General features: G+C 40.1%; 2 protein-coding genes across 4 annotated transcripts in view; one reads left to right on the forward strand and one right to left on the reverse strand.

Annotated features, from left to right (window-relative positions):
* Window positions 1–1,529: 1,529 nt before the first annotated feature.
* Window positions 1,530–25,266, reverse strand: part of LIMS2 (LIM zinc finger domain containing 2) — a 31,000-nt gene continuing 7,263 nt past the window's right edge. For both annotated transcript variants that reach the window (XM_068692569.1, XM_068692570.1), the window contains exons 2-10: window positions 20,830–20,989; window positions 19,970–20,036; window positions 19,424–19,544; window positions 9,362–9,511; window positions 8,356–8,506; window positions 7,450–7,542; window positions 6,557–6,605; window positions 6,295–6,370; window positions 1,530–5,528 (exon numbers count right to left, since the gene is read on the reverse strand). In XM_068692569.1, the coding sequence (XP_068548670.1) occupies window positions 5,381–5,528; window positions 6,295–6,370; window positions 6,557–6,605; window positions 7,450–7,542; window positions 8,356–8,506; window positions 9,362–9,511; window positions 19,424–19,544; window positions 19,970–20,036; window positions 20,830–20,989 (1,015 nt within the window). In that variant the 3' untranslated portion in view covers window positions 1,530–5,380. The remainder of the gene's footprint in view (window positions 5,529–6,294; window positions 6,371–6,556; window positions 6,606–7,449; window positions 7,543–8,355; window positions 8,507–9,361; window positions 9,512–19,423; window positions 19,545–19,969; window positions 20,037–20,829; window positions 20,990–25,266) is intronic.
* GPR17 (G protein-coupled receptor 17) lies at window positions 11,478–17,990 on the forward strand. 2 transcript variants are annotated; one of them, XM_068692568.1, is made up of 3 exons: window positions 11,478–11,610; window positions 13,295–13,455; window positions 16,090–17,990. In XM_068692568.1, the coding sequence occupies exon 3, from the start codon at window positions 16,124–16,126 to the stop codon at window positions 17,156–17,158; it is 1,035 nt and encodes a 344-aa protein (XP_068548669.1). In that variant the 5' UTR covers window positions 11,478–11,610; window positions 13,295–13,455; window positions 16,090–16,123; the 3' UTR covers window positions 17,159–17,990. The 2 variants fall into 2 exon arrangements, with proteins under 2 accessions (XP_068548669.1, XP_068548668.1); XM_068692567.1 differs by lacking the exon at window positions 13,295–13,455.

Raw genomic sequence — 25,266 nt, forward strand, 5'->3', positions numbered from 1 at the left:
GGACACCCTGAAAGGCAAAATAATGTTTTTCATCCTTTTACCACTAAATTATGTACCGAAGTTACAGCAGACTATGACAACCATTTACTGTCACGATATAAATGTCACTCCTGTGTGATGCTAAATTAGTGGGCTGTCCACTAGTTTATCACTGCCTTGGTTAAAATAAGTAGTTTTCTTTGTCCAACAATTCATAAAACACTCAGAAACTAACAATTGCTTTCTACTCTTCAATTTCTATTAAGCATAAACTCTGAAATGGATCTGGATTTTGTCTATTAAGCATAAACTCTGAAATGGATCTGGATTTTGGGCCCATTACTTCTATTCAGTTGCTCCTGTTTCAAGTTATAGATATGCTTAGTCAGTGCAAATTAGAACTGAAGAACTCAGTGTAACAGACATCTGTTGAAAGAGGCATATTTCTACTATATGGCAATGTCCTCAGCTTGGAGTTATGCAGACACTCATTCACAAGACAAGAATAGTAGAAAAGATCAAGCGAAATTAAAGCTGTTTCCTGCTTCAGGCACTGAGTGGTAATTTGATTCAGTGCTTGTTCACAGACCTTAGTAAAAACACAGCATTGGACCGTCAGGAACCAGAGCACATAAAGCATATGTACCGCAGTGACAGTAAGCCTGTCACTATATAGATGCTCACCCCACCAGAGAACAAGCACCCATTCCTCAGTGACAACCCCTCCTTTGCGTATGGTGAAACATGGACATGTCTTAAAGCATTTACACCAAGTTCCTTGAGACATGATCTGGCAGCACTGGAAAAGCAGCTCTGCTAGATCTCTCACTAATTTGCCAATGTATGCACAATGGTTCCCTTGTTTCCTCAGATATGTGTGTGTGCAATTCAAACGCTAAAGGGAGTTTTGTACATGCATGGCAGGGAAGAGCCCCATCCTCTTTGTGCATATGAATGAGTGCCACACTTGTCAGATAGTTGATCATTTTGCAAACAATTAGGTATTCCTGCTGTAATGTCCATTGCTGGCAGTGGACACTTTTAGGACTAATGACTTTTGAGTTGTTTTGTCATCTTATGTCTGATCTGACTGTAAGTGAGAAGCATTCAATACTTCACCTGTACAAAAAAGAAATTTTGCATCCAAAATGTATTGTTTCTGGTTTTTAAATAAACTCTGACGAAAATCAACCACAATGTCTTTTTCAACACGTAAAGTGAGTATTCACTCCAGATCGATGCAACTTAAACCGTCCACTACAGTCTGTAAATGATCATAGCACCTCATCTACTTTTCATATATGCAATACAAATTGTATGGCAGTATGGCATAACCTCGAAGAAAATGATATCCCTTTTCTGCATATCTTCATCAATTAACACATCACCATTGAAGCAACACATCCAAAATGTAAATTCAACACAACATTGAATCAGATCTGGGCAATCCTCAGAGCTCCTCATGATGTGTAATGCTCCATTGGTCAGCACTGCAATTGTAAAGGTACTATATGCAAATTGGTTTACTTTTCTCTGTGTGTGTGCAAAGATTTAAAACGTATTACAATTAACTTTATTACAAGAACACAAACAGGTATAGTATTACAGTATTTCAATCCACAGTCACATGTTAGGTTAGACAGTATAAGCAATGTGTGATAAAACGAGAGCTCCACACTGTGCAGAATCTACACTTATCATCAAGGCCTGAACCATGACTAATAGCTGCTAATTCCTTTACTCAGTCTGTGGCATCCTTAGCACTTCATGGTGCTTTACAGACTAGTGCAACTGCATTTATTACGTTTGTCTGCAACCTATTCCTTCACCATCTAACCACTGATTTAACAGCGTCAGTCACATCATCTAATACAAAACACACAACATCTAGAAGCTCTCTGTACAGAAGGCTGAACATTTGCCTACATTGCACAGACTGTTGTGAGAATAAAGGCTGGGATGCAAACCCTAGATAGCAGATTAGTTTGCCATAAAGAAAGATAGCAAGTGATTAACATACCCTTTTAATACAAATAAGCTTCACATGCTGTGATTTTTAAAAGCATAACCATTTTCAAGTGTAGTCAGTGAATATTAGTCATTGTAATTCAGTATAAATATGAATGTAAACTATAAATGTATATAATGAGACAACAGCTTTTAGTCAGTATACACTTCTGAGCCAAATTCAGCCTTGATATAAATTTATGCTCTCCAGTGGTATGACACCTAGGATGAATTTGGTCAGAATGTCTATTTACAGCAATGAAAAAAGCATGCAGCTTATTTCTGACCAAGACCTGGCCTTTATTTAAAAAAAGTAATGTCAGCCTGTCAACACACTAGGCAGAACTTTAAAGTCTGCATTACCTTCTACTTATTTTCTAAAAAACTAGACTCAAAAAGGTAGAGGGAAGATGCACTTCTTTGAAGTATTTATAATTATTTGTCCTACTCCCTCAATTCCACTGTCTCACAAAAGGTACAGCAACGTTAATTATTCCATCTCTGCACATGGCAGGATAAGACAGGTAATTGTGAAAAAATAATAATTTAAGAGATGCTATCAGATCGTCACAATATGCTACTTACAGAGATCAATGGCTATGATGATTTTTCCCTCCACTAATTTTGAGAAATGCTCTGAAGGGCAAAATCCAAATTGTAAAGAACTGAACAGCTTATGAAAGAAAATGATATCAATCAACTATCCTTTGAATGCTGAAGCATATTTGGTCTACTGAATTTCTAACATGAGACAAAGTGAGAGCACACACTAAATCTCTACTCGCAGTAGTAATTCCATTTGCCTCTACATGCATGCATTTTCCATTGCTGAACTTGAGTGGCCACTAAAAGAGTATTTCCTACTGCCAGCTAGTTAAACAGCCATTCTGCATTTACCAGTAAACACACAGCTTTGCGTTCCTCCACCATTTTCCCAGGAAGCTGAAGACACACAGCTGCTCAAATTTGGCATTAGGTGTGGCCTGTGACTAAGGTTACCGGAACAGACCTCCACGCTTTATGCTGAGAAGAATCTGCATAACATAGTGAATTGCACCTACATCAGAAGTTTTGCACTTTACTGTGTCAACCAAATGCCAAAGAATAGGCTTACAAGACCAGTCTTTTCAGTGGCCACACACTACTGCACTAAAAGACATGCTGTTCTTTGTGCCCTTAACTAAAAGACCATTTAAAGGCTAGTGAGAGAACAGGGACAAGTCACATGTTCTCCTAAAGCAGTGACAAAAGCAGCTACTATTAGTGTAATCTGCAGTGCACATTGGTCAGAAGACAACGCAGGAGTTCTACCATCAGATTAAAGCCTATCCCCTCATCAGTGTTACAGTGGATGCAGTATACCCCAGTTAAGAGCTTATGGTAAATTAAGACAACAAAAAAGCAAAGCAGCTGAAGGAAATTGAATTAGGAAAGCCAGTATCTAAGAGATGGTGGGATTCTTACCTGCACAGAGTTAAGCAGGATTTCTCACCACTGCTATGACATATCGCTGGTGCAGTTTCATGGGTAGTGGCTACAGCCTGCATGTTAACAGCTATCAGTGCTTTAGCTATCACCTTGCGTAGATCCATTCTGAGCAGAGTATGATGGCACTGAAGGCTATTCTAAGGCAGCTTATTGCCCCCAAGGCAGTTGCTGCTCACACATGCCAAAAGTGAGGAAGCTTTAATTTCTTGCTAACTAATTCACCTGGGGCTGCAGGATGCTGCCAAGGCCCACCTGCTTTGTTCGTTTGACCTACTAAACGATACGCTTTTGGGCAGATTTAAGTCACACGTGGGACAGCAGTCCTCCAGTGCCTTCCATCCTGTTCACTTTGCAAAAAGGGCAGGTAGTCTCCAAATATTCATGGAAAGGGATTCTCAGGTTGTTCAGCTAAGTTCAGCAAAGGAAACCACAGGACCTACCACCAAAGGTCTCAGTAGCTCACAGGTGGACTCAGAACAGCTCTGCTGATGGCTCACCCCTAAAGAAGTACTGAGAATGTTCAAGACCAGTACGTTTCTCAGCACCTTAGGTTGTACTAGCAGAGGCAGTAGGACCACTGAAATTGCACCAGTGATAAGGAAAACTATGGAGCAGAAAGAAACTAGGAAGGAAAACAGTACTCTTAAGAGGTACAGATAGAGGTCTGAGGTCTTCTCTTTAAGTACGCTCAGATCTTAAGAAGAAAGTTGATGGGTAACTCTTACTTGATTGAAAAAATTTAAGAAAACTATTTATTATTTTTTTCCTCCATAAAATTGCATTTGCTATCAACTCTAAATATTAGAAATTCCATCATGTAACTCTGCTTTCTGGATAGTGACCTAAGAGTATATTTTTGCCTTTCAAATAAAGTGAGAAGGACTGGATTTGAAACTGAGGCACTTAATACCATATTATAAACTGGATTTCACCATGCAAAAGAACGGCTACAGCTTTAGCCACACTGCCTCAGAAAACGTCAGCTGTGTCAGTGGACAGGACATGCTTTGTGTTGACCACTGGAAGCTCTGGTACCCATGATGTAGTAGAGAACAGACTGAGAAAAATGTAGTGTCAGTTTCTTAAAAAAAAATAATTGTCCTTTTCCATAGCCACCTCCTAATGGAGAGCCCACTATTTTGAAGAGGCTGACTTGGCCTTGGTAACTGCAATCCTGTTACTGTTGAACAGGGAAGCAGCAAAGAAAACTTCTTCAGCTGCCTTATCATTGGTCCTGAGTCAGACAAGTAGGCAACATAGATGCCATCGAGTACAATAACTATTGGCTTCTGGGCTTAGTCAGTAAACCTGCAAACCAGAAGGATAGTACAGCATCCATATATGCTCAGTAGGAATCTGAACAATGCCTACTGCATCTTGCATGTAACAAGGAGTGACAGCTTTCAGAGTATTTGCCTGGATATTTAAAAAAAAAAAAAAAAGTCTTCTCCCAGGGTAAGAAGAGAAATATTTATATTTTAACCCCCCGCCCCCCCCCCCCCCCCCAAAAAAAAAGAGCAAACCACATATTTCTTCCACCCCAACTCTCACCCAGTATTTCCAAATTCTTTAGACTCTAGAGGACTGGAAAGAGAAGTACAGTTCAGTTGAGTAAGGAAAGATTGTGTACAGCTCAACAAAGGCAAAAAAAAAGTTATTAGCAAATTAATAACCAGCCTGTAAACTGCTCTTTGTGCCAGTGTTAATAGAAAATTGCTTAAGAAAAGGGATAGTAAAGATGCAAGCCACATTACCAGAAGCAGGGGAAGGTACTACTTATCTTTGGTTTCACTTGTTCTTAGTTCTTTCACTTGTTCTTAGTTCACTTGTTCTCTCTGAAGTCAATAGCTGCTGTGAGCAGCATCTTACGACTGTAAGGGTACAGTCACTAGGCTGACAGACCTGTTTAAGCAGAGTTTAAATCCAGAGCTTTGGGGTGTGCCTTCTTGGATGCCAGCTCCGACAATTTCTTCAGGCGTTTCTTCAGCTCCAGTGGGAATTTCTCATAGCATTTCTTGCATACAGGCTTCATGTCAAACTCCACAAATTTATTCCTTTAATGGAAAGAACAGAGGGCTATTAAAGCACTATTTTCAAACTATATCCCTGACTAAATTAAGTCTGCATGCATCTACATAAATGCAGCTGCTTGCTTTCTACTGCATTTGTAAAACACCTCACCTCCTTGTCTGGTCATGCAAGTATAAAGATCAGATTTTAATCATGGAATGAGGGCCTTTAGTATTGCTAGCTTAATAAGGAGCAAGATTTTGCTATGCATTTGTACTTAACAGCCTAGAATAACAATGTTATCTTGGAATGGAAATGGAAATGGAAAGGTCCCCTTTGTGATGAATTAGAGCTCCTTCATGTGCAAGACCGGTAGGGCCAATCCAGCATAGCAGGTTAAGGGGTTTGAATGTGAGAAAATAAAATGTAGGATCACTTTGTTTTCTATTCCTCTTCTACATATTTGGGGTAACTATTCTGAAAGAAAATGTTATGTTAATCTAAGCAATTGCAAGTACTGTCAGTGACGGGAGCATACAGACTTAGGAACCATGGAAGCTACAGGTATTTAGAGCTTTTCAATCTTCTCACAGAACAGCTTCTTCCTTCATGAACAGATGGAAAATAAAGTAGAGAATACATTGAGTCCCAGTTCTGTTGCAGTTCTGAAATCCAAGGGATTGAAAATACCCACTCCCACAGAGAAAAACATCACTGCTCAGTGGGTCATTGCCCTTCAGAGGGGCACTGGCTCATGGCACCCCCAAGCTGATACCCTGCCTCAGGGGCAAACTATAAACACTGACTTACTTCAGTGTAAGCTTGATGTTGCAGGTGGAGCAGGAGAAGCAATTCACACACCAGGCCTTGTTAAGAGCTGATACCACTGCAAAAGCAAAAGCACAGAATAAAAGGAAACTGCCAGATTATTTGAATTCAGATTTGTATCCAAATTCAAATGGGGCCAGATGTGTAAAGAAACACTGGTGCCTTGCAACTGTGGGATTGCAACAGCTGCACTAACAAATAGAAAAGGGACAGCGACCCAAAACAAGTAGGGAACAAATCTTACCATCTCCCTCTATCACGTGGCTGCAGTTGTAGCAGACGTCGCCAAAGAGCTGCACAGCAAAAGAAATAAGAACAGGAACTCATGTTACTGACTACTCATGCTCCCCAAATCACACAGCTGGTGGGAACACTAAATTCTACCTAGTGAATTACCAGACATTGCAGTGGCCCCCAAATATAGCAATTTAAGTCTTCTGAATAACTTTTCATACACTTGCCAAATTTTCTATGTTCATTTGGATCTCATACTACTAAATACTACAAGACCTTTTTTGTTGATGCCTCACACTCTACCACTGTTATGTGATCTTAAAGTCCTGTACATGGGACAATTTGAGTATTACAGGATCTGTAAAGTATGATACTCGTTGAAGACAAACATCTCCTGATGTTACACTGTAAACACCAAAACAAAACCTAGAGCTACTTTCAAAAATGTAACACTTATCTCTTACAAAAGAAAGAGACTAACTAATCTGAGAGAAGAAAATAACAAATTCATAGCTGCCCACTGTCATCATACAGAAAAAATACATTCGTATTGACTGGTGAAACATACTTTTTTTACATGTTAGGCAGCACAACAAAAATCTCAGGCCCACAGAAGTCAGTAATTAACAAAGAAGTCCATACAAATAGCTTCAGAGTAGAATTAAAGGGATTTTAATTGCTACCTATAGTCAGTATTTCTTCTCTCAATGGAACAAAGAAAAGTCAAACTCCACAAGACATTTCTATTCTGTTCTCAATATCACTTTTCATATCTACCAAGAAAACCTATTTTTTTTCAGTTAAATCTCATTAGTTTCTTAATGCTATGTGCCTCTACAAATTGAGATTAAAAAGCATTTGGCAGCCAGAGTGTGTGCCCACAGAATAGATGGCAGAGTTTACCTGGTTATAATGAGTTTCACAATAAGCCAGTCCTTTTTTCTCGTAGTGTCGGTGCCCCAAGAATGGCTTCTCACATTTGGCACAAACAAAATGCTGTGAAAGAAAGATGACACTCAGTGGCGAGCAATGTGACTTTTCTATCACCAGGGAAAAATTTGCATAGGTACTGTTCTGGCTGCAAATCATAGCTCAGTAGAGGAGACTTAATGATTTAATAAAACTGGGACTGGAAATTATGAGAGTGAGAAGAAAGAGGAAATATTTAGTCTGTTATTAGTAACTAAGAATTACATTAAAGATAAGTAGAACACTTGCTGAAAGGGAATCACATTGTGTCAATACTGATAGACTTGTGAAATACTATCTTGCTTGTTTCAGAGAAAAGAAACAGGAACATAAAATAGGGTTGGTATGAATGCAGTCCAAATGAGCAGTAGCATCTATCTCACAGTTCAGCCTTGGGAGGTTTGTCACCAAAAACATAAATCAATACAAAACTTCAGAGCAAGCTGAGACAACTCAGCTGAAAGTTATAGAAAAAATGACCTGAAAAGGTGAGAATTGCACTGCTTTTGCCTACATTACAAATTCTAACATTGTAACAAACCTTCTAACTAGGGGTGGAAAGAATGTATGTTAGTATATCCAAGTAAGTAACTATTTAAATTTGTTAGTAAGTAAACCCTATTTTGTGAACCATATTCTGCAGGAAGTTTTGCAGTGCAATTCTGATGAACCTGCTATACTCATTCACTCACATAAGGTGAAGACAATCTGAAATATAAGCAATTGCTTCCTGTCTAATTCTTATGTTACACATCATGTAATCATCTACAGCTTCCAAACAGTGCTAGTCCTCTTCCAAAATGGTTCCTGAAGGACATTTCAGATTCAGAGAAGCCTCACCTCAACATGCCATTGCTTTCCCAGAGCATTGACCACTCGTCCCTCAATGGGCCTGCGGCACGCTCCACAGATGGGGATTCCCATCTTGTCATGGCAGGGCAGGCAATACAGTTCTCCCTTCAGTTCCCGGGCCTCAGCAGTCAACTCCTTCCTGAAAACACAAATGCGTCCCTGAAGTAAGAACACCAAGTGAAGCTCCTTAAAGCCTGAGATGATACCTTGGAAGACTAAGCTTGAAAGTTAATATATTTTGGCAATGTTCATGTTTATGGCAATGTTTATGCTGTAAATACTACATCATTAAATTCAGCTAGTGAAATACAGCTATTGTTGACTGTTTTTTTTCTAAATTTTCTTTCTCAGGTTGCTAGATAAGAGAACACACATGGAGTATCATGTTTCCAGCTAGATACTCTGGCAGAAAGAATGAGGTGCACTCACATGCAATGATATTGTGTCACACAAAGACTCAAGTTTCTTTGAATGGGATAGCTCAGGTAAAAGGACTATTCCAGCAGTGGTCAGCAGCAACCAATTTACCTTATTCCTCAGCACTGTTACCCATACAAGGGTAGTACAAAGCTCTCTGAGAAGTATCTTATGTCAGACAGGTATCAGCATGATAATAATAGACTGTGCCAGAAGATAGACACACCTCTCCAAGTCTTTTTTTTTCCACCTATCCAGAAATGCAAAATGGAACTATTTTGAGTAGACTGGTAGCAGCTATCTTTGTACAGCACTTTGATTATAATCTGCACACGGCCTTTGATGTAAGTTCACACCAAGGAACTGTTATCATTTTCACTACAGGACAGAAGAACAACAAACAGAAAAATAAAACTGCAGTTCTGGCCTTTCCCAATGTCTTCATATTTCCTCAAATAATTTCTGTTTGTTCAACAATGTGAAGGCAGCAAAGTTTAGGCCTTGGAAAGGGCTGCATTGCTGACTGTACTGTTTGTCTCTCTTCTTTGTCGTCAGGGTTTAGAATACAAAAACATACCCACAGTGAGTGCAGTTGAAGTGATCTGGATGGTAGGAATCGTTCCTAAACATCAGCGGCTGCTCATCAATTATCAGATGGCACTTCTGACAGATGTACTTGCCCAAGCCCTTAGCTTTTTCACGGTTATGGCATGGCCTGCACAGATGCCTGGTTAACAGAGGAAAGAAAGAAAACATCAGGACATTCTTCCTCCTAAAAAAAATGTATACTGCATGCTGTAAGATGTACTTTATGTAACAGGAGAAATATCTTCTGAGGTAAGACTGAACATCATTTAGTTTAGTATCCTGTCTGTCACACCAGTTGCACAGAAAATAATACGCAGATAGAACAGTCTCCAAGCCATATTTCCTCAGAACACTCCTCCAACAGTCCCTGACTTATATACCATATCATAGATGTTCTACATCTACCGTCACCTGACAGTTTTCCAGGTAGTCCTTCCAGCTCTTCTAGATCCAATCCTTTCTGAGAGGTGGACAAGGAAAGGTGGCAACATCCTCTCTCTGTTAATAACTATGGCATCCAGCCATATCAGAGGCATTACAGGACTGGGGGAAGGGGAGGGGGGAAAGTTGAGGAATGATAATTAAAAACTATTAAATCACAGCACATTGCTTGAATGCCTTTACCATGGCTGAGTTCCTTAGTTTTCAATAGCTCGGACAAACAAGAAGCTATTGAATCCTAGCTCCTCTGTCCTAAGTTTTAATAAAAAAAAAGAACTATGCAGTTTTAAGTGGCAAACGTAACTGTTTCCATCTCTTGTTCTAAAACATTATAAGCACAGCCCTGAATAGGCAGATAAGCCAAATTTGTGGCAGTAAAACTTGGGGAAAGGCATAAAAGGGACTTTGGTAAAGGCTGAAGGAATCTAGCAGTTTTATCTCAATTGCTTAGAAGCTCAGGGAAGAAACTGTTTGGTTTATTTGCCTACTGCTCTAGCAGCAATGCTGCAGGCTGGGAAGAGTTTATGGTAAAACAAAAATGAGAGAGGAATGAGTTCTGCTGGTTTCACAATCACAAAACAGAGATCCTGCTTACTTCCTTTCACAGTATCACTATGAGAAACTCTGAGCACTACAGGTCATTCTCAACAGACACCAAACAAAAGGAAAAGTTCAATCGGAAAGGGCGGATTTATGGCTGAGATGGTGGGTTCACTGCAGGGCCCCTTCCAAAATTCTCGTATGATGAATCCCTTACCCTTAGATCTGTAAAATGGGGATCAGGATACAACACAGATGTTGTTGTGAGACGTCAAACATTTGTGACCCTCAGCTGGCAGGCGCCTGTCTAAGTGCTAAGTATCATTATTATTCTCTCCAAATCTGAGCCCTCCTGTCAGCAAGAGTTTCTCTCCAGGGCTGGAACTACTGTCTGCCCAGACGGAGTCCAGAAAAAGCAGACAGCATCCCATTATAAGGAAACATGCAGCTGTGCTCATCTCAGCATAAAGGCATCAATTTTATTCGGCACTGTCAAATGGAGCGTAATTATATGGGGCAGGACATAGGGACCCTGAAGCAAGTGTCCTGAAAGAGCCCCCTCTCCTTCAGCTGAATAAGGTGCCTTCACCCATTTGCACTGATAAACCATTATCAACCCCTCCTCGTTCACAAACCCTCTCAGCCGCCCCATAGACCCTCCTCTATTGCAAGCAAAGGGAAGTGTTGGACAGGCTGAGCTGTTACCATAGCAGCCGCCCCTCTCCCTCTCCCTCTCTGCACTCCCACCATTATGGAATTATCCCATTCTGAAATGTCCTGTTGTGTCTATTAATACCCGACTTCCCCCAAACAATACTTCTCTCCACCCTCCTAAAATAATCAGGGGACTCCAAGAAGTCTGTGTTAAAGGCTGGGAGTTCAGTACTAGCCATTGTAGCTACCACAGGAGCACCATGAACACTGGAATATTCATACAGTATATTCATATCTGTAGCAGCAGCAGCAAACCCCATGCCAAGGGCTCAGCTGGGAAGAAGACTGCTCTTCAGTGCAGGGGTGTCCTCTCCCCTGCTCTGTTGTGTGACTGAGCTGATAACGCACTATCAGAGCTAGAAGGACACTATATAGAGGGGCTCCCTTCTCCACCCTCAGCAACTCTGCAACTGTGCTCTTTTTGGATCATCTCCTTGTTTCACCACTGCTGCTTCTTTTTGGTTTGCTGCCATCAGAAGGAGTTCCCTGAGATTTTCCCCAGAAGGACCCTATACTCCACCCATAGGACTGCACTGTAAAGAGGTAAGAGACAAACTTCTGTTAGCAGAATAATGAAGGAACTTTCCTAGTGGCGTTAGTTTTAGCTGGTGTCAGCGAGGTGGAAAGACACACATGGAGAGCCTGATGAATGTAATTGAAATGTTTGAAACTAAGAACAGGCAGCGTCTTTTCAAGTTCAAATAATAACTTCATTATCCTCACTCTTCTTTACATCACTGCTCCAAAACATAAAACTTCTCAAATTTCTGTATTTCATGTCCATCCGTTTGTGCCTGGAAAACTGACAGTTACGTGGTGTGCCCTGCACACTCTGCCACTGCTTTGATGCTTATAAGGAACTAATATTTCTGCTGAAGGGTGGGAGGCTCAGCAGAGAGCGGTTTTCAGGAGAATAGTATCAGTCAGAACTGGACTATTTCTAATGAAAAGTACTTTCACTGAAAGATAGGAGACACTCTCATTTGAGAAAACACTGCAACCATAAACATACAACGCCACGAACTGGCATATTCCCAAAGCAGAAACTGCTCTAGCCGAGCATGGGAACAGTAATTTCTGAAATCCACCACAAACCTCAACATATACTTCACACTTAACCTGCAGTGGACACTGTAACAGAATCTCCAAATTAGCTAGGGAAATAACATATGATAAGCTAATTGTTTTTTTCTGTTTATTAATTGTTGCATTAATAATAGGTAGAGCATCTGTTAAAAAAGGTAACCATGTTGTATCTATCCTGACAGCCTTGTGGATTTTTTCTTGCTTATTTCTGAGCTGAAGAGAAAGAGGCACAGAAAATCTGGTCAGTATGCTTGCATTTCAAATGAGAAGTGACATTCCTCTCACAGCTCAGTCCTGGGAGGCCTGGGATAATGGCTTACTCCAGAATAGTGCTCTGTTCAGCAACACGTAAATCACTTCATATTCACACAACACCAAGGGTGCAAGGGGATAATGAGCCAGACTCCTAAAGAAGTGTTCTGTCTGTGGAGTCAAAGCCTCTTGCACTATGCTATGTACCTTAGCACAAACTACACATTCTAGGCCATTTGGGAAAATTGCTAATTTGCTGTCAGCACTCATATAGACGAGTACAACAGGTTTTCTAGGACTGAAGAGTATGTATTTGTGTAGGCATAACAAGCCAAAAAGAAAGAAAAAGTCTAACAAGTAAACAGTTATTTAAATTGATAGGATAGAATCAAGCAAAACAAAAATGCAGCTTTCAATAACAGTAAAGGGCTTTCTACAGTCTGCAACTACAAATACATAAAAACTTTTTTTTGTATATTTGTAGTTGTCATTTTTGTAATTATTTTTGTAAAGTTGCAGCTTTCTGTTGAAAACCACACAATTCTAAATATAAGCTCAACAATTAATTCTCACATCACATCAGCAAATTATCACTAGCAAAACTTTTTTCTGTTCTAGTGAAGTACAACATCACAATTTTCTATGTCAACAAACAGAAATGTAAAGAAAATAAAAAACGTGATATAAATTCCTTTCTAACTCAAAACCTACACAAAATCAGAGACCCTCTTCTCTTTTCTACAGTTTTGAACAGGCAATGAAAAATATCTTCCTTCACCTTCATCTAAAAAGTAAATAAGGTAACAGCAGCCTTCATGTGAAGGCACTCGTTTGCAGGAGACAGAATAGATTTAAATTTTATCATCTGCTCTGAGACTCCACCCCACAGTATTTTGCAGTGAAAACATGTCCAGATAGAAATCAATGGCAGAGTCAACACTGACATCACCGAGGAAAAAACCTGACTTAAATGCCTTGGCTATTCCAGGGCTTGCACTGACAGCTAGCTGAATCTGAATTCCAGAGATCCTCCTCAGGAAACAAGCTCAAGTAAGAACATGGTTGATGCATCAGGCTGCTAAACCGCTAGCATCTACCTTGTGACCAGGGATTACCGCTTTCCTGAACTGATTTAAATGACTGTCATCAAGGCAAGCGACATCCCTGTCAGTTCCCCTCGCTTCAGCTATTTCAGCTGGTCTAGTCCAACATTTCCTGCTTTTTCAATGGTGTCATAACCCTATAAAGAGTAATACTTAACCATCAGACCACCTCATCACTGACAAGTGTGTATGTATATACAAAGACCACTTCATTACATTGTTTACACATGAAAAATAAATAAATAAAGAAGATAGGTACCACTGTAGATTAACAGCCAGCAAAGGCATACTTCTTTGCTATGCAATATAAAAATACATATTTAAACTAATTCCATCCAGGCGGGACAAGTATTTGAGCATACAACTTTAGTAACACATAGAAACCACAAACACTTGCATTCAAAAAATACTTGCAGGTTTTACTTTGTAAGGACAAACAAACACTAAAAACAAAACTTGTGGGCTCCTCTGCAACCCCAGGAAATTCAGACAGAAAACAGTGAGTTTTCTTTTTTGTACGTGGAATTAGCAGGAACTGCATAGTAGAAGACGTCACATATTTTTATAAAATTAAATGTTCTTTGGAAAAAAAAGTCATCTTTGCACATGCACTTCTAGTGATGCCAAGCTAATAAGTGGTTGCCTTCTCTAGGACTATGAACTAGCACGCAACCGGCAGTAGGTAGTAATAACCCGGAGTCAAACCTAGTCTTTTCTGTGCCATAAACATACAGTGCAGCTAGGCAGTGCCTGGAGTAAGAAGGCCCCTCTGTGGCCATGTGAAGAAATTTCATTTTCTAAATTTTCTTTGTTCTCCCTTCTGTTGACTTTTGTCTCTTCAACTCTGAACTAAGCAAAGTGGTCCAGCACATTCATTTCTAACTCCTGTAGTTTTCTGCTCACCTGAAAGTGACAGCAGCCAAACAAAAGTCAGTAATTACTTTTTCCAATATACTGGTCTGTTCTAATCACCCATTTCAGTTCCTCAATCAGCCACCAATATCCTAATTGTAAATTCTACTGGCAAGTTGGATGCATTGTCTAATACCTTGGATCAGCTGTCTAATGACATAAGATTTCAGCACACAGCACAGCTTTTGCCCAAGACTACATACTCTAGGTAATGATGTCAGCCACCATCTTAAAATGTCAGTTTCAGCAGAGGAAAATGGAGCAGGCCGATCTTAAAGAAAAAACATTTTCATGGGTGACAAAGGTGTCAGAGAAACAACAGACACTTTATTGCTTCCCTAGGCAAAGCAGATACTCAAGCCAACGGAAATTCTTTCTGTCTCTAGCTTTCACTACTTCAGTGTTTTTAATAATGCTTTTCCAATACAGTTGTATTTGCCGCTCCCTTGATGACTGCTAAAAAAGTACACAGAAACAGGAAGCTGGAGTACAACATTGCCTCAGCTTTTTTCAGCTTCCTTAGTTACTTATCCTTTGAATATGAATTGAATATTATGGAGCAATGGTCAATCAGCACAACATACAACAGTGAGCTCAATGGAGGTATTGCTGTGGATACGGCAACACATCTGAGGAATCCAAGAAACAGGCAGTGCTGGGAAGTCAGACTGCCTGCATTGCCCTACCACCTGCACTGACAGATGAGAAATATACAAAAAGCCCTGGGTAGGTGCTCAGAAAAATCTAATCGCCTTTTGTTGATGCTGTTCAGGACCCTGCAGACACCAGGGAGACTGGCAAAGTTGAGCCCAATTTTACCACGCTCCAACTTGGAAAAGCTCCTGGATAAGCTACAGTGGAGCTCAGGCTTTTGAGGGAGAAAGAGAGAAAGTTACGCTGGAAGAGGAAGAAAGCTGTAAGGGAAGGATGGCACTTTGACAGTAACTGGCAGCATGGCCATTACAAGTAATCTTTTCTGAATCAATGCAGTGCTTTTTGCTGTTCAAATGAGATGCTGCGACCCACCCAAAAAGTTTCCCTTTATATTGGTTCTCAACGTGCTCGCCACAAATACAGGACATCAGACTTAAATAATTATCAAAGATTTTCAGGAAACCTGCTTTTTTTCCTTTTTTTTTTTTTTTTTTTCTTTTTAATAGCAATACCTGACCTGTCTTCTACTACTTTTATGAACAGGACTCTTGCAGGTCACCTTACAACAGGTGTGTGTGTTCAGAAAAGCTGATTCATTAGGATCTCTTCAGTCCTAAATCAGTCTTTCAAATTAAACAGAGCAAGTACTTTCTAGCTAGACATGCAGAACCCACTTCTACTTTTCCATTAACCAGATACATAAGCATGTGACTATTACTCAGCTGATCTCAGCACAGGTTGGTGACAAGCTCATAACCAGCTAGCTAGCTCTTTATGGTTGCTTCTTCAACAGGAATTAATGGGCTGGAATACCAGCTGAGCAGGAGGTATTCAGAATTTTTATATAAATGATTAAACTCAAACTGACATGATCTATAAAATATCTGTATCAGCAAACATGAGACATCACTGCTTTCCATGTGTTTTGTTGCGTTATGTTCTCCCTCTCTCCTCCTTCTCCCCTCCTACCCCCTGAACCAGGCTTTTTTGTAATATATTGTCTCAATTCCTTCAGGTTTTTCTTTTGTACTTCAAAACTGCGGTGAAAAATGAATGGCCCAGCAGATCCCTCAAGCTTACTTTTCAACTGCTCAAATCAATCAAACTTCTCTTTGGAAGCTTCAGAGCAATGTGGCAAAGAGACACACCTCGAGAACATACTTTTTGCCACTTTCTACTTCCTAGACTTCATCTTGGCTTTTGTTGGCAACGCCCTGGCTCTTTGGCTCTTCATCCGGGACCAGAAGTCTGGCACACCTGCCAACATCTTCCTGATGCATCTTGCAGTGGCAGACCTGTCGTTTGTGCTGGTGCTTCCCACCCGCCTGGTGTACCATTTCTCTGGCAATCATTGGCCATTTGGCGAGATCCCGTGCAGACTCACTGGCTTCCTTTTTTACCTCAACATGTATGCCAGTATCTACTTCCTCATGTGCATCAGCGTTGACCGTTTCCTAGCCATTGTGCATCCTGTGAAGTCCATCAAGCTTCGCAGGTCCCTCTATGCCCATTTGGCATGCGCATTTCTATGGGTCATAGTTGGTGTTGCAATGGCACCTCTGCTGCTCAGCGTGCAGACAGTAGAGATGAACAACACAACCATCTGCCTGCAGCTCTACAGAGAAAAGGCATCACGTCATGCTCTTGTGTCCTTAGCAGTTGCATTCACTTTCCCATTTGTTACCACAGTGACCTGCTACTTACTAATCATCAGAAGCCTCAAGAGTGGGAACAGAGTTGAGACACACCTGAAGGAAAAAGCTATCAAAATGATCATCATGGTCCTAATGATCTTCATGATCTGTTTTGTACCTTATCATGTCAACCGCTACATTTATATTCTCCATTACAACGGGACCAAAACTTCCTGTGAAACGCAGCGCGTGCTAGCACTCAGTAACCGTATCACTTCCTGCCTCACGAGTCTGAACGGTGCCTTTGACCCAGTCATGTACTTTTTTGTAGCTGAGAAATTCCGTGATGCTTTGTGCAACCTGTTTTGTGGTAAAAAGACTGTAATATTGCATCAAACGTATGAGGGTAAGACAAATGAAAGCTCGCTAAGTGCTAAATCTGAGCTGTGACTTTTACCGCTGCTTCAACATGAGAACATTGCTCCACCAAAATCAGCAGAGTGCAGATATGCAGCATGACAGTCTACCCAAAGTGAAGCTCACTCCTGACGAGGGAAGTTCCGTCATTTTAATGGAACTAAAATTAGTAAAAACCCCTCTGACAACTGAGATCACATGCTCCTGTCCTAGTGAAACTGCAAACACAAGTACAGTCCTACCGATTTCCAAGATGTGAAACTCATGGTTAAACACTTAGGAATAAGGAAGGGAGCAAAGAGGCTGTTAAATGGACAGCTTCTTTTTTCAAAAGGACTTAATTCCCAAAGCATTCAGAAATGACTCTTCCTATGCACAATGCATACAGCCTACTTTGGAATTGTACCAGCAGTAGAGACCCATTCCTGAAGTAGATCTGCCTGAAGAGAGAGCGTGCTTGCACATTTTGTTCAAGTTGCAAATTCAAAGTGTTTATACATCACAGACAGAAAACTGGTACTAAGTCATGGCAATAAAAAAGCAAAATATTGCAACGCTCCCAACCAGGACTAGAATTCAGATAGTACTCACAATTTAACTGCTTCCCAGCATTCAGAGTTGGAGATGAGCTCTAAGCTTCACACTACTACTTCTATCTGCCCTCTGCCATGGCTCCATGTCTTCAGACAGGAGCCAGGCAACATTCACTACACCTTATCTTTTATGTAGTTCCATGCAAAACATCAGATGTCTTGATAGCACTCAAACTGAAGAATGGAAGAAGGCAGTTTAGGAACACAGCATTCACCTTTACTACATACTATGAACTTCTGTCTTTAAAATGGTGAAGGTGAAGAAAAGCAAATATAGGAACAAATGATAGAATCATTTAGGTAGGAAAAGACCTTCAAGATAAGTCCAATCATCAACCTGACCTACCAGCTCTCATCACAAAAGCACGTCCCTTAGCGCTACATCCACATGCCTCTTAAATACCTCCAGTGTAATGAAGTCCCATGTGCCCAAAGGAGATCCTTACCTTTGAGGTGTTTTACATTTATTTAATTTCTGCAATTTATCTAGCAAGACTATTTATTCACTGCAGGTAAAGTAGGGATTACCTTAACTAGCCTCACTGATATAAATTGCATCCAGTGGAATATGTCTGGGAATGACAAGTACATCAGACAAGACCAGGTACAATGAGAAAGTGGAAAAAGGACCTACGAGTTTCCGATAGTATTTACTAGCAGAAAGCTTCTATGCTATAGTGATAAATGTTAGCAGAAATTATGATAGGTGAATTACATTTTGGACAAACACATACCTAGGCGCACACATCCCTCTCCTATGCTTTTAGGAACAAGCTACTTACCATTTTAGGTTTGGTCCATAAATTATGAAACCAAACCTATTTTTCTTTCCTGAATTGTTTCAATCCTAGCTGCTTTCCTAAAAACACCCAGGAACTCTCCTAGGTGGTATGACAACAGCACAAATTCTAACAAGCTAAGGTGTCAAAAGAAAATCTATTATGCCCAACTCTAAAAACTAAGGCACAGAAGTTGCATGCAGGATTGGACAGAAAAGGGATTGAGGATATCCCACTGCACAGGATACAAATACAGAACCTTTATTTCCCCTCCATTCAGCTAGTGACAATATAAACTCCAGGAAACTAGTAAGCTTTGTCCAAGACATATGACAGCCAGAAATTAACTGTGAATTGTGCAACACTGGGTGCTATCTGCTAGAGAGTTTTGTTTTCTTAGATTTCTTTTTGTACAGGCTTCCTTCTATGTTTTTAGTTTCTTACTTCTAAATTAAATGCATTAATCAACCTTAAGACCTGTTTTTATGTTTCTGTATATGTAAAATGAATAGTTTCTGAAGACCAGTAGAATCTTATGCTGAATATGCTTTGATGTAACCCTCATGTTATTCTCTTGGACTTTTGCTATGCCTTGATTTGCTGCTCTGCAGCTTACTTGACAAATAGCCTACCCAGCATCACATAATCCCTTTTTCCCACTTGCTACCTGGCCTATAATTCCTTTATTTTCCAGAGCCTATCCACTTGCTACTAAAATTTGAATTTCTGCTTTCTATGCGTTTCATTGAATGAAGAACACTATTCTTCATTCCATTTCCCATCTCCTAACAAGCTACTCCTTATAGCATCTCTTCTACCTTTTCAAGCTTTACCTCCCAGTATACAGTCAACCGAACACTCTCCACATCTCACTACTGTATTGATAACATAGTGACACAACTTCCAGAGCTCCTGCTCTATCTTACCTGCCAGCATTCTTCACAAAACCCAGGTCAGCAAGTGCTACATCACAGAGCTCACAGCGGAAACACTCTGGGTGCCAGTTATTGTTCATTGCCTTGATAACACGCCCAATGATGAACTCACCTACAAAAGAAAAGCAACACCTTGAGATGCAGGCAGAAAACAGTTTTATCAAAAATGTACCACCTTTCATAATTCTCCCCTTTTGAACCCACAAGAACTGCTACATTCTAACTTCAGAAAAAATAATTCTTCCCACAGTCCCAAATTTGGGGATGCCCCAAATCACTGTTGATGATATGTTTTGTTTCTCTCCAGAGTTTCTGCTCCTTAAAATGACTCCAACAATCCCAGCCCAGGGCTGGACAGCACTCAGAGGTGGAAGGTTTGCACAGCCCTGTAGCTGTTATTCCATGGTGTTGACAAGGATGCATATGCTGCAAGGTAGACACTGCTAAAAGAAGGGCCACTTGCCCCTAACCTTGAGGTTAGCTGTAGTAAATCCATAGCTGGATGAGGCTACACAGATCTGTATTTGGACACCTTACCACATTCCCCACAGCAAGGAGCAAACAGCATCTGAAAGTCATGCTCGCAGTACTTCCGACCTTCAAACTGTAAACAAAAGAGAGAAGTAGTCCTCATGAATAAGTGAACCACGTTCAGTTCAAATAGTTCAGCATGATTTTCCATTGAAATGATTAATTGGTCAAGGTAAGTCACATTTTAGAATTCTAGTCTCCCTTCTAACCTGTTTTTAAACTCCCAAGGTTTTTCTTAAGGCAACATCCAGATACGGTTTCAGCCTTTTAGTGAATTCATTTAGCAAACAGTTAAATCAATAGCAATGCTCTTATGAAAAAAAAAAAAAAATCTTGAGGTGTCCCAAGATCTTTTCCTAGACTTTTCTTTTTTTTTTTTTTCCTCTTTAAATCATGTATTTGGAAGTACTCTTCCTGCATGAGACATACCCACAGCAAATTAAAAATGCAGCACATTTAAAATAATGTATTATTCAAAATATATGCTTGCACAGATTCTCCAAAAATATTTAAACTTTGTTTTTAAATGGGTTCACCAATGTCAGTTGCCAGTTGGAAAAGTTTGTTACAAAATATCTGGAAATAAACACAAAAAATCACTTGAGTCTAATGAAATATTAAGAAATATTTAGTGTTTTCTTTTTGATATGTCTCTTACGCAGAGAGCAAACAAAGTTTTTGTTGTTACTGATGAACAGAAGGAGTATTTAAGAAAAAAGAAAAATAAAGAAACTAAGTTCGAAATCCCTCAAAAAAATATTAACATAGAGGAAAGATGAGAATTCTTATTTCTGCCACAATTTTCACCTAATTCCTTGCCTTACTGATGATACTTCTCTTCTCTTACACACAGTCTATGACCTCACCTCATAAAAAAGTCCATCTGGGAACTGACGAAAGCACTGAGCACAGACAAAGCAGTTTTCATGATAGAGCTCCCCATTGCTGTTCACAATCCTCTCGGCAGGATCAAATCGAGTCTGGCAGCGTTCACATACTGCATTTGCAAGAGCATCAGACATATTACTGGAATAAAGACAAGAGTAGGAACATGAGCAATGCCACAAGCTAACCACAAGTATACTTACACCATCGAAGTTTCCCCAACATCTAGAAACACAACATTTCCACCGCTTTAAACTCCCTTTTACACAAAAAAACTCCCTTTTACACAAAAAAAAAAATAAAAATGAGCAAGTCAATTCAGCACTGACATCAGCTAGGAATAATGTTCTTGCAACTCACACAGGGTGGCCAGCCCCTTTGTGGCTAAATGAACTCATGTAGCAGAGATATCTATTGCACACTTTTGGCTGCTTCACCAGTCTTTCACCCCATTATGTCATCCTCATACCAAATATCCACAATTTAAAACAAACCAGTAGTTCTGAGAGCAGCAAATCCAATAAATCCTGAATTCTCAGGATTTCTGGTCTCAGGATGCACACTTGTCAGATTTTCTAACGTGTAGTAAGCATCAACCTCCCACTACAGTCTCCCCTTCGCTGTGGGAATTAACAGGGTCTTTCCCCTCTACCAAGCAGCTTATGTACATAAGGTACATTTTACATACAAGATGCATTGAAAAATAATTACGTACAATGTCTCTGTCTTCCTGACAAATTAGTTGAAACTGTCAAAGGGTTAAAAATGTCTGGACAGAAAGTCACCCCCCTGACTGGCTTGGCAAGTATAAGTAACATCAGCTTTTTTTCCTCAGAAAGCAAGGCTAAAAACAAACCAAAACAAAACAAGCACCTCACTTCCAAATCATGCAAAAGACCGTTTCATCTTTCTCCCCTAAAACATGGAATCAACCTAACATTTTCCAAAGAGATTTTCATGTTTGCCACCATGGTAATCGAAGTTCTCTATATAATAAGAGAACGTAGGTTTAAAATCCTGTATCTCATGTCCAAAACAGGATGGAAAAAACTATGATAAGGAAAGAGTCTCAGTTGCTTGTTTCAATACAATCCTTCTTTTAACCATTGGAAAGGCGGCAATTTTATAGGCAAGGGAATACATGTAAATAATTTTCAGCACATCAAAGATCTCAGAAATATTTTGCAGTAGTTTTCCTGAACCACAATATACAATTTATGTATATACAATAAAAGATGGCTTGGTTTAAAGGTTTTTATTTTCCTTTATTTTAATATCATAGAATTTATTTTCATGTACCAAGCTATTTAAATGGTTTATTTTTGCACACCTAGAGGTCAGAACCATCCTTGCTCAAGATGTGATAAGTTACTGTAGCAAAAAGCTGCATTTCCATTGTTAGAGCTATTCTACAACCTGACCTTCTGCTTTCCACATCTGTCTACGAAGAGCAGTAATTCAAAAACCATGTCCTAGCTGCAGCAATTCTCTTTCCTCTGGTCAGAGGCATCCCTACACACACACGCTGCCATTCGTATGCCAGCGCTTTGGGCTCTGAGCACCACTGGAAGGAGCAGGCAGTGGGGCCGGCAGCGGGGCTGGCAGCGGGGCAGACCTTCCTCCTGCCACCGCAGCTCCCAGGGCGACAAGGAGCAAGGAACTGGCCATCATTTCACATATGGAGTGCCAATTTAGGAGAAAGCTGTTAGAACTTGTTTCCTTACTGCAATAGGAAGGAGCTTTAAAAAATGGACATGCTCCGGAATTAGGGACCAGCAGGAAATCCTGGAACTTTATAAACTACAGACCGTGGGTTAAAGAAACATTTTATCCTGCCAGAGTAGCAGAAGATTAGGTCAACACAAAAATATCAGTGCTTGTACCGAAGCTGAGAGATTGTGCCTCTGATCTCATCGGCTTACTCTCAATTGCCACTCTTCAGTTAAATCATGCACCAAGTATGCAACAGTACTTGAAATTACAACCTCCCCAACTAATCCTGCTTCTCTCTTGAAGATTTTGATGCCTGAATTCCAAGCCTTGAGCTAGCCAAAAGCCATGATTAAGACAATTTCACATTTACATCAGTGAAAAAGTTACTCTGGGATATGGGAGAAAACTGAGCAAATCTCAGCGAGTTGCACAGTAAACCCTAACTTCTAAACAATGTAACATCTGGACAGTTCTAATTCAGAGCACTTCTACAATCCAGTTTACCGCACTGCTGCAGAAACACTTATGACAGTAGCACGGGGAGGGAATGAGCAACACCAAAAACTTCCTTTCGGTGGTGGTGCCAAGCATGAACACAGAAGTTTGAATTCCTGTGACAATCTTAAGACACTGAGATACGAGTCCTTCCCACAAAAGACAGCCGCCACTGTTCAAAGCTTCTTGCATTCTATTTGCTCACCAATTTTTTGCAACACAGCGAAATATAAAATCCTCTTCTGTTTTAACAATAAGCGGGTGACACAAAGACAGGAAGGGCTTTAGAACATGACCAGCTCAGCATCCTGAGGCTCTCCCGTCCGGTGTAAACCCAACAAAATAGCAGTGCTCAACAGCACGCCTTCTCATCTCTTATCATTACGCGCCTTACCTTTAACTAATTCTCTTGGTTAAAATGCTGACTTTACAGGAACCAGATAGTGACCATTATAATTAAGAGAGGGTTTCTCACGCTTTGACTTCTCAGAAATATTAGTTGTAAAGTATCAGCATTGCTGGCAAGTTCCAAAAGAAAAATCATTGTTTGTATGAAGCAGAAGTTTATTAGGAGACCTATTCTGTGCTGACGCTACAGTTACTGTAGAAAGATTCGAAAGCATTCTACCTTCTTAGATCACTGAAGTGAATATGGATTTATTTTCCACAAACAGTTTCAGACATCTTTTGTCTGTCAAATGCCATGTTCTCATATCACATTCTCTTCTAGATTCTGGAAGTTGGGCCTGTATTACTTCCGTAAAAAAAGGTTGGATTTAACCACCAAGACAACTGGTTAAAATGCTCCAGATTCTATAATGTTACCTTCTTTTTCACACATTTGTCCCCAGGGATGCAGCACTGGTGAGAAGCTGAAAGAAAGGGCTTGTGCTTGGCCATAACACTGGGGGAGCTGGGCAGTAGTCAGTGGGTGCTGAGCAGCTGCACTGTTCATCACCTCCTTTGTGTGTTCTTTCATCGTCGTTATTGTCAGTATTATCTTCCCTTCTTTTTTTTCTGTCCTATTAAACTGTCTTTATCTCAACCCACAAGCATTTTACCCTTTTTGGCCAGGTTAAACCACAACACCAAGAAACGTCATGTGTCTGTATCAGAGAGCCAGTAGCTGAGAGAAAAACTGGAGCACTCCAGGCTCCTTCCCATCCCCCTGGCATGGCTGAGCATTTGGGGCTTTAAGTCCTTAATGGTGACAACGACCAAAGGAAAAAAAATAATATTTACTGGGACAATACCAGGCTATGATTCATTTCACAGATAACAACCAATAAAAATAATAAGAAGGAGGAAGTGTATCAGGTCACGAACTGCTGAAAAATAGCCCTTAGCTACACTTATCACTCTTTCGAAATCTCTGCTCTGTGGTTGACATTTATCTGGATACATTTTTCAAACTAGCTCAATTTCTTTACGGTTATTATTAATAGGTTATGTGATTTGCAAAAGTATTTTTATTAAAATTTAAAATGATTTTTTTAAACATGTCCTAAAATATTGGAGGAAAAAAAAAGCATTCCCATGTATTAAATGTGTGATATGTTGTACATTTGATAACCTGAGCAGAGTTCAATATTTTCAGAATTTCTCCTTCTGCCTTTCAGCATATCTTCTTGACTGCACAGCCCCCAACCTCCCAATGAAATAAACATTATATAAATTTATTATAAACATTATATAAATATGTATATATATAAGTATATATATATAAATATAAATAACATACAAATGCAACTTACATCACAATATGGAGAAAAATCTAGAGCTTCTCATCACTCCCTCCTTGACCTACCAGCTACAGCAATTTGCTATTTGCAGAAGACAGATTTTAAAAGCAAAACGATGCCACTGCTTCACACACTTGAGCTGAGAACAGAGCTCAGTATCCATACAGGTGGCCTGCAGGGGAAACCACCAGCAGGCAGACCTCTGCGACCAGCAGCAGCAATGGAAATCTGTCAGTATTCACACAGAAAAAATCCTGTGCTACAAGTACTTAGCAGCCCCCCTCGATGTAGTTACTCGATTCCAGTAACCCCTGACTGATTACTTCAATAGACACACACGTGGCAGAGCCTTCCCCCAGCCCAGGGGAGCAGTGACAACCAAGAAGGGTGCATGTTTTGAACAGGTTCTGCCTCTGGCACACCAGAAGCACCTGTTTATTATCAGGCATGTACCGCTTCACCTGCGCC

The sequence above is a fragment of the Anas acuta genome, chromosome 9, assembly GCF_963932015.1.
Source record: "Anas acuta chromosome 9, bAnaAcu1.1, whole genome shotgun sequence".
Classification (NCBI taxonomy): Eukaryota; Metazoa; Chordata; class Aves; order Anseriformes; family Anatidae; genus Anas; species Anas acuta.

What these genes read in the sequence shown, in the direction of transcription:
- GPR17 (XM_068692568.1), top strand. Translation starts at nt 16,124, where the DNA reads ATGAATGGCCCAGCAGATCCCTCAAGCTTACTTTTCAACTGCTCAAAT.